Raw genomic sequence first — 9,858 nt, 5'->3', positions numbered from 1 at the left:
GAAACACCCTGTTGTGCAAATTGGATATGAAAAGGTAGTCACCGGAAAGATGACACGGTGCTACACAAACACCGGTGGATATGGGGTTGACACAAAACAGTCATACAATGTCGTCTGAAACTGATGCACGGTCACATGTCTAACTGAGCTTTCTTCCCCTGGATATGGTGTTCATGCATATATCATTGGTCCTACTTTTGTTACATAACCATTAGCCAAACGAGTGGCATATATGGGTCATAGCCATCCCGGTAGCGGAAGCTCTTTGTTTCTCTACCAGGATAGTAGAAATTCTGATACCATGTGAGAAATATAAGAGAAAATATTACTCCCTTTGTCCTAATTTATGTGACATATTCCGTTTTTAGAAAGTCAAACAGTTTAAGTTTGATCAAGAATTTGCTCGTGAAATCTTCAAATTTTTTTAAATGAAATTTATATATTTGCAAACTATGTAAAAATGCTATAAGTCACAATAATTGACAATTCAAAATATTTAAAAGATATATGAAAAATTTATGGTCAAAGATAGACTTATTTGAATCTCAAAATCTAAAATGTGTCACATAAATTGGGACAGAGGGAGTATTGAATTGTGTATCTATATTATTACATTGAAACCCTATTTATAGACACTACATTACAGTCCTTTTCAAAGTAGGATTCTATATACTATTTCTACTCCTATTTCTATTCATATTCTACGTAGGATTGTATATACTTTTCTTGTTCCTATTCCCATTGTAATACTAACCATTCAGCTTATCAGATAAAACTACAACATAACACTTCATATACCTATTAGTAATGTTAGAATAAGAATAGGTCTACACAAACTTACTTAGAATAGAAATAGAAATAGTATATAGTATCCTACTTGATAAAGGATTGTATGATAGTGCGTTCTCTGTGTAATAATGTTGATACACAATCAATAATATTTTTCTCTCATGTTTCTCACATGGTATTAGAGCATTGGTGAGAAACTTACCAAAAAAGATTGAAAACCAGTCAGCTTCCGATGACTGTCGAAGGCTGGTTTGCATTGTTTTTTGTTTGGTAAGTGTTGTGCGAAAACAAACATCACCACAAGGTGCGGAACACTTGGGAGAGCAAACCTCAGTAACCTCCTATGAGTTTTTCCGTGTCACGCGCCGACGGAAGATCAAGATTTGCGTCACCACACACATCGGCATGTGCAGTAGTTTTCAGCCAATATTTCAAAAAAATTTCCCAGTGAGGTCGCCTCTTCATTCCGGGGATGACCATATATTTATTTTTTTATTCCAATCAGTTTCCAGCAGTTAGATCTAATTTCCCGTAACATGGTTTGGAGCTTTTTTGTGCTTTTCACTAACTACTCTAATAACGATTATGAGATTATTATCTTTTTTTGGCACCAATGTTCGCATAAAGCTTAAGCACACCTCAATTGTTTTGGAATGTACCTACTACCTCCCACCAACATAGGTACTAGCCTACTAGGTAAATTTGTTCACTAAGACTCGATCACATAGGAAGAAATTACCTAGCATTTTTTGTCTCTACTTGAACTTGAATCCTAGTATATGATTTTCACCCATTTTATTGATTGCTAGCCTACAACCTTGGGTGCAGAAATTATGCAAGTATGACATTGCTTAAATTCATATCATAGATCTAAACTCGACTATTTAATACCTTTTCTTCTTGAAAATATTATAATGTAGTAACTCAAAACTTCATGCGCTTTACCCTTAAGGAAGTGTAACATTGCTTTATTTCTTTTAGATGTCATGAAGTATCAATAAACACGCCCAGTAAGATCACTTGACTAATAAAAAAGAATCCTCTTAGTCCCAAATTTCTACCATTGTGGTTGCAAATGCAGTAATCAAAACTACCATCCTTATTAAAAACTAGTTCCAACTAACGTCATTTGAATACCTTCTTTTCTTCTACTGTAAATTAATATTGTTAGAATAGTATTAGGTATACACAATCCTACTTAGAATAGTAATAGGAATAATATATAGCGTCCTTAGAAAAGGATTGTATTGCAGTGTCCTAGTTGGAAAAGGTGCCTATTGTAGTGTCTATAAATAGGGTCTCTCGGTAATAATGTAGACAACAACAATTCAATAATATTCTTCCCTAAAATTTCTCACATGGTATCAGAGTGATCAACTTGCAGATATCTCACCAAGCTCCTCATCGATCCTTGTATTAATTACATTTGTAACAAGCTAGATATTTATGATTTGTATGCACTAGCTTGAGAGGGAGTGTTAGAATAGTAATAGGTATATACAATCCTACTTAGAATAGAAATAAGAATAGTAATAGCAATAGGAATAATATATAGTGTCCTACTTTGAAAAGGATTGTATTACAGTGTCCTAGTTGGAAAAGGTGTCTATTGTAGTGTCTATAAATAGGGTCCCTATATAATAATGTAGACAACAACAATTCAATAATATTCTTCTCTTATATTTCTCACAAATACTAATGTTATGCTTAAATGTATACTATTTCTTATAGGATTTTGTAAAAAACAATCAAAAAAGCATGATAGGAAACTAAAAGACGTTAATGAAAAGCATAAAAGAATCCAGAATTTAAACCCTATAGGTTCAACCTTTAAGGTTCGTCATATTGAACCCATTGTATTTTTAGAATTATGGATCCAGAAATTCTAGTCAATCATGAGGTTCTAGTAGACTTTTAGGCATAAATTCATATTGTGCGTCGAAAGTACTGGGAGCGGACCCAACGCCGGAACACTACATCCGCCTCTTATGGAAAGTCACACTTGCTATTAACACCAAGTCTTCAAACAACCATGCTCAACAACCACCCATTCATTAGAAAATAGAATGAGATTTGAGACTTAATTGGTTATGCATTTATGACGACTTGTGGAATTGAAAAATGGAAAAAGGTTTCTATCTCATTATATATTTATATCTTTAATTTTATGCTCTATCTTATTACGATTATTAGGGAAAGAAAAAGGAAGCCACGGAAGTTTATAACAGCTTGTACCAAATCAAACCCCTCTAGTAATAACTTGATAAAATTGTAATGACCTAGGTAGAAGAGTTTGAGACTACTTGCAAAGACAAAGTAGTTTAAAATATGTTCACTTTATAGGCAGCTACTTGAAGAATATAGAAGTCGATCAAGGTAAAGAGAAAAGATCAATTTCAAAAAAAAAAAAGAGAAAAGACTTTGACATGTTATGATGGCAAGATTTGGTATGTGTGTTATTAAAAGTCATTGTTTTCACCGCTAAAAGTGATAAAGCAATCCAACAGAAGAGTTATTGCTTTATATGTGAAACCATGCGCTTCAAATGATGAAGCACAAAGTTATCCTAACCATAAGAGGACACTTTTTGCCTCAACTAGGAAGAGTCGGATTTGTACCAACTTAATTATAGCATTAAATTCATACATGATTTATATTTTTTAATTTTCCATGATTTACTTCATTATGTACTTTAGTGTTCTATCTTATAACAATTATTAGGGAAAGAGAAAGGAAGTCACAAATGGAATATTTATATTTAGTTTATAACATTCTCCTACACTCCTTATACCAGGTCGGACCCCTCTAGTAACATCTTCCTGAAATTGGAAGGACCTAGATAAAAGGGTTTTAGACTACTTGCAAAGACAAGAGTAGTTTAAATATGTTTTCTTTATAGCAAGTTACTTGCGGAAGGGATCAAAGTAAGGAAAAACAACTTTCATACATGTTATGATGGCACGATTAGTTGTGTTTCATAGTGTTATTAAGGGACATTGTTTTGTCGCTTAAAGCAATAAAGCAAGCCAAGCAAGGAGTTATCACTTCAAGCAAAGCGAGGAAGCTTCAGAGAAGTGTGTGCTTCAAATGACGACACACAAAAATAATCCTAATGATAAGTTGGACTAATATTAGCTTTATTATGGCATTAAATTCAGACATGTTTGGTATTTTTTTTATTTCCATAACTTGTGAGCTTTACTTCAAAGAAGCATGCGCTTTAGTTCTCGCTTTTTGCTTCAAGCCCATAATTCTTATTGCTTTTTATGGGCTTTACTTCAAATAAAGGTGCACTTCAATTCTCGCTTTTTGCTTCAAGCTCATAGATCTTGTCGTGTTTTTCGTCTTTGAAAATATTGGAGCATCATGGTCTAAGCTTGCCTAACAATGTGATCATTACATCAGCAATTATGAAAGTGATCCAATCAAGCTGTGTTTTCATATGGAAGGCTTCGTGCTCAAAGCGCATGGAGCTAGAAAACTACCAAAGTTCTCCTCTTTAAGTGGAGTTCATCATTTTCTCTTTGCGAGAAAGAATTTTTGGTTTTCTCCAATGAGGAAAGGTGATGAGGTCAATTTCCAATACTTAACAACACAAATCTTAAGGAATTCAAAAGTAATTGAACTAACATTTAACATTTGTTTCCCCCTTTATCAACTTAGTGATCCTCTTCCTCTTTTACTTCCCCTCTCCCTCATCCTGGAAGGAATAGAACCTTGTAAGTTATGTCATAACTTCAAAAAAATAAAAGTTATTGTCTTGGAAATGCAAACTTACTTTGGCCTCTCACTGTTGAGGCATTATTTGGAATCTGCTCCATCAGGTGGCTGAATGACACATGAACATCCAAAAAAGTTAGAAATCTTCTGATTCACGACCTTCAACAACCAAATTGATGCTTTCGCTATGCAATATCTAAGCAATAACTAATTATCCAGAAAGATAACACAGAGAATTGGATAAATTCAATTTTACAGTCATAATTGCATTGCACAAAACCCAATGGAAGAACAAAGCAGCATTGATATAACATGAAGTTAAGTGAATAAGGGAAACACTATAAAATACATCAAGCGCAGAAATATTGGTCCGCATTAGCAATAAATATAACATGTTACCTAGAATCAGTTACAATTGGCACCCTCTGACTTTGACTCGGACTCGGACAATCCATCTCAGGAAACCTTAAATCAAGTAGTGCTTCATCCTCAGGTGTCCTCAGGTGGAAGGCCGGCACCAGAGGAGATATATTATGCGCCTATAGTTAGAAAAAAAGAGTGACATCACTAATGAGATATTGTAATCTATAAAATTAAGTTGAAACGACTGCATGGTAGGAGAGCTAACTGGTCTAGCAGAATGAGGACAAGATGTTGGCGCAGCAAATGGGATATGATACTCCACGTTGTCAATAGTCTGTGCAGCCTGAGAATTAAAAAAGAATCATGCATTTAGATTATAATAGTCCCAAAAAAAAGATAAATTGAATCTCATATTGAAATGACTGATATTTTCACAAGAACCTCATGCGTGCTAGAGTAAGGTTATCAAATACGGTGAGGAGGATAGAAGGATGGCAAAGGAAGTAATTACTCCATATGGGGTTAGTGTGTGAAGATCAATTAGAGTACTCTGGCCTTTTATGAAGAACCACACCAATATTAAAGTAGGAAATGGTTGCAAGATCTCCTTTTGGGAGGATAAGTGGTTGAGATCACATAGTTTAAAGGGTTTGTTCCCTGAATTAGCTGGTATTGCAGTACAACAGAATGTGAGTGTGGCTGACATATGGACACAACAAGGATGGGACACTCAATTCAGGAAGAACTTCAATGACTGGGATTCTGTCATTGAGTTCTTCAGAATGTTGGAGGAGTTTACAGCTACAAGTGAAGAAGCAGACTTTGGCGGAAATTAGATAGCAATGGCATATTTAAGGTGAACTCTGCTTACAAGTTATTGAACCAAGGAAACCAACAGACACAATATTGGCCATGGAAGCATATATGGAAGACCAAAATCTCCTTCAAAGTTGTCTGTTTTACTTGGTTATTGGCAAGAGAGGCTGTTTTGACACAAGAGAACCTCAAGAAGAGGAAATTCTCTTTATGTTCCAGATGTTTCCTTTGTGATGAAGAGGTTGAGACAGTTGGTCATCTATTTCTGCAATGCAGGATAACTACACAGCTGTGGAGGATTTCTGTTAGCCTTAGGAGCATTAGTTGTGTCATGCCTAACAAAATAACTCACTTGTTATATAGTTGGGAGGAAGCAGGAGTAGGAGCTGCAACCAGAGACAGATGGAGAATTTGTCTCAGCTTGCATTTGGTGGACAATATGGAAGAAAAGGAATTCAAGATGTTTTGAGAGCAAAAACCATAATCTACAGATGATGAAACTAAATTGCATTAGACTTTTTTGTTTCTAGTGCAAACAAATATACTTAGAGGATACTGACTCGATTAAATATATCCTAGGATATCAGCTTTTTCGATTTTGCTGTAAATATGGTTTCAGTGCAACTCATGTACTGACTTGTCAATATACACAAATGTTACCTTCTCAAAAAAAAACGACAAATTTAATTTAGAAAAGTTAACGGAATACCTCAGAATATGGCTCTTGGGCACGCTTGGCCTGATTAGAGCTGAACTTTTCATAGAACACATCCCACCATTCCATTAGCAATCCCTCCGGGGATTCAATAGCTAAAACAAATCACATAATTAAATAATACTACATTAGCACATCACCACAAATAAAATGATCAATCAATAAATTTGTCACATCCCTCCAATCTATTTTATGAGGGCAGACTTCTCTTTATAAACCGTTTTTAAAAAGAATTAACAAAATTCTATATCTACGTCCAGTCAATCAAACAACATATAAGAATTTTGAGTAATGAAAAACACACTTAAAAACTGTTACCTTTGTCAAAAAAAAAAAAAAACACACTTAAACTACAGCTTTTGCACGAGCTTCAGGTCCTAACTATCATTATTCCTTTTTTTCTATCTAAATTATCATCATTTATAAATTAAAACACATATCAACTATTCTCTTTCCCTATCTAAACCATGATAATAGTTCAGGTAGAAAAAGAAAATGATGCATAATTTGGGTATAAAACCCCAAAAAGGTGATAGACAAATTCTTTTATCCCAAGCACGAAGCATCCTGCATTCACGCGAGCCAACGAGATATGACCTAGACAATCTACCCTAACACAAACATCAATAAGCACCGATAGCTAATTTCACGGCTACCCATGAGTTATAAATCACACGAAAACAACTTTTAACAATTATAATCGTGATTAAAGCAAATAATCAGTTCAAATTAACCATAAATTTAAGAAAAAAACTTACCAACAGTATCGGGATTCACAACATTAGCTTCGATGGCGAATAACTCAGCAGTCAGATGCAACCCCTTTTTAACCAAGTAGTTGTAGAGGTATTTGTCCAGCCTGAATTTTTTTCAAAATTGAATCATAAACTGTTTAATTACAACTTTGGTCTTAATTTACTGACACAATTTGAAATATGTGATTTAAATTTTTAAATTTCGACATGAATATGAGAAGACATTAGAATTTGCCCCTCCACTATTTAAATTGGTTAAATGTATCCTTAATTAGACTTTTGTGTTTATTCAAGGTTTTAGAATTAATGAATTGTGTTTTATTATCAATATGGATTGTGGTGCACTGGTAGTAGTGTTTCACCCTTAACCAGAGGTCTCAGGTTCAAGACCTGCAGAACGTGATCCATATATAGTCGGAGCTCCAATTTGGACATCGGACACCGGATGAAAACCAAAAAAAAGAATTGTGTTTTATTTACTCCAAATATTAATTGGGGTCTTGTGTGAATAAATGGACTTTTAAGTGTTAAAATTATTTGAGAAAAAAGAGTTACTTATATTTACTTATTTAAATTTTTGACTAAAATTTAGTATTTAATATAATTTCACAAGTAGATAGTTTTTTTTCTATCTTATAAAGGTGGAGGAATTAGTTTTAATAATAGATCATCGTCTCAAATAAAGTAAACTAATTTTAATAATACCTTAAATTGAATTAAATTTAAATTTTAATAAGAGGCAAAGTTTTGAGGATTATATAAGGGAAAATAATTTTTTTTTTCACTTTATTAATATCGAAATTCATCTAATTTGTCTAGATTTGAATTAGGTTTGTAAGCCAAATTAACTTATAAAAATTATATCTAAAAAAAAAACACATTAATTTGATTAGTCGTGATAAATAAAAAGAAAAAGTATTTAATAGCTTGATTTCGTAATAAACAAAATAAACTAACAAATAAAGAGGCGAATAATAATTATGAGTTCGACCGCTTGATTTATGACCTATTATTTGAGCCTAGGCAAAAATTGAGAAATTGAAATTCCTTGATCACTAACAACGAAATAAAATAAAATAAAATAATCTTTTAAACCTTTTAAGTGTAAAAAGCTTGTAAAAAGAACATCAAATTTTTAAAAATAAAAACGTAAGTGACCTAAAAAATCTATTTATCTGCCAAAATTGAACATGTTTTGATCCAATCCAGAAAAGCTTGTAAAAAAAAATCAAATTTTTAAAAATAAAAACGTAAGTGACCTAAAAAATCAATACATCTACCAAAATTGCACATGTTTTGATCCAATCTAGTTATTAATCTGATCTGATTTAATCCGTTCAAATATAGCCAAAAAAAATTCTTAAAACTCCTAGTGAAAATCATTTTATTTTGTTCTACGTTTATTCTATATCACTTGTTTCAATCAAAACTTACGTTTTTTCTCCTATTTTTACAACATTAAAAAGTTATCAAAACACCATCGAAAGATTCTCTAATAAATATTTTTCAAGATAAAACATGTTTTTACATAAATTTCTTTGATTAGAAAAATCACTCAAACCTAAAATAATGGCAATGAAAAAAGAGAAAACAACATTAAAAAAATAATTAGAAAACAACTTTTACTTAGAAACTCACATTATTTGGGGATTCCATGACTCCATGATCCTTAAAGACTAATTTTTTTTTTAAGAGAATAGAGAAGAAAAAGAGAGGAAAATGAAATAACAATGAAGAAAGAGGAAAAATAAAAAGTGAAAATAATTTGTAAAGAAGTTAATAGCATGTAAAACTCAAATGGGTGTGAAAACACACAAACAAAAAATTAAGTTGACTTGAAAATAGTGATTAAAAAAAAAGTCAAGATTAAAACTAGATTTTCTTTAAAATTAAAGAACTTATTTATTAATCAACCAATTCAAATTACACCCTTTTTTTTTTCTCTTTAAGAATTTTCATTTTATACTTTTTTTTTTACAATGTGGAAATAATTTATATTATTCTTATGCCTCTAATTCGTAAATCCATTTGAGAATTTTAATCAATTATAGAGTTTTGCTTGTGAGATACAATTTTATTTCTAGATTTTTTAAAAAATTTCTTGACTTGAAATGGGGGGAAAATAATTTTTTAAGAGGGGGATCCAAGCGAAATCGATAATTTGAAAATGCTAATACAGATAAAGTAAACCGTAAATATATAATTACATAAAATACTGAAAGACCAATAACTTCTTTAAATTTACGAAAATTTAAAGATTAATAGAATATGATTGATAAAAAGGTGTATGTAGGCTATGTATCAATTAATTATGTCAATACGTTTACTTGTGGTTCATTGAGAGTCTTTTAATCTAGTTAGACTTATATGATCATTTAGGAAATATGAAGAATTTATAATGTAAGAGAAATTAATAATTTAAAATATTGTAAAGAGACTAAATTTTTTACCGGAATTAACAATACATATTTTTTGTTAAAACAACAAATATTCATCATTGATCTTATTTAACGAGGAATTAGTGATAATCATATTATCTATATGCGACTTAACAAAAATTAGTGACAAAACGTGTTAAGTCTTTTTTTTCTCAACGTAAGTTTGCTTGAATTGATGCAAAGTAGATTTATTTTTGCAGACAAAATTAAATAAAAGAACAGTCAATTCGTACAACTAAAGAGGAATATTGCAATGAATGAG

The 9,858-nt window shown here is 31.9% G+C and overlaps 1 protein-coding gene across 1 annotated transcript; it reads right to left on the bottom strand.

The window, feature by feature from the left end:
* Positions 1 to 4,220: 4,220 nt before the first annotated feature.
* Positions 4,221 to 7,266, bottom strand: LOC125859762 (uncharacterized). The gene is made up of 6 exons (XM_049539578.1): positions 7,162 to 7,266; positions 6,398 to 6,498; positions 5,138 to 5,215; positions 4,909 to 5,048; positions 4,568 to 4,617; positions 4,221 to 4,489 (listed from the first exon to the last, which is right to left on the bottom strand). The coding sequence occupies exons 2-6, from the start codon at positions 6,470 to 6,472 to the stop codon at positions 4,485 to 4,487; spliced, it is 348 nt and encodes a 115-aa protein (XP_049395535.1). The 5' UTR covers positions 6,473 to 6,498; positions 7,162 to 7,266; the 3' UTR covers positions 4,221 to 4,484.
* Positions 7,267 to 9,858: the final 2,592 nt, after the last annotated feature.

The sequence above is a fragment of the Solanum stenotomum genome, chromosome 3 (assembly GCF_019186545.1).
Source record: "Solanum stenotomum isolate F172 chromosome 3, ASM1918654v1, whole genome shotgun sequence".
NCBI classification, from domain to species: Eukaryota; Viridiplantae; Streptophyta; class Magnoliopsida; order Solanales; family Solanaceae; genus Solanum; species Solanum stenotomum.
The sequence above is the reverse complement of the archived record's forward strand: the minus strand, read 5'-3'. Positions and strand labels throughout refer to the sequence as shown.

Excerpts from the sequence above, each read along its gene's own strand:
- LOC125859762 (XM_049539578.1), bottom strand. The coding sequence starts at position 6,472 with ATGGAATGGTGGGATGTGTTCTATGAAAAGTTCAGCTCTAATCAGGCC. Across the intron at positions 5,216-6,397 it reads CCCAAGAGCCATATTCTGAG|GCTGCACAGACTATTGACAA; the intron begins GTATTCCGTTAA and ends TTTAATTCTCAG. Across the intron at positions 5,049-5,137 it reads GTCCTCATTCTGCTAGACCA|GCGCATAATATATCTCCTCT; the intron begins GTTAGCTCTCCT and ends TTCTAACTATAG.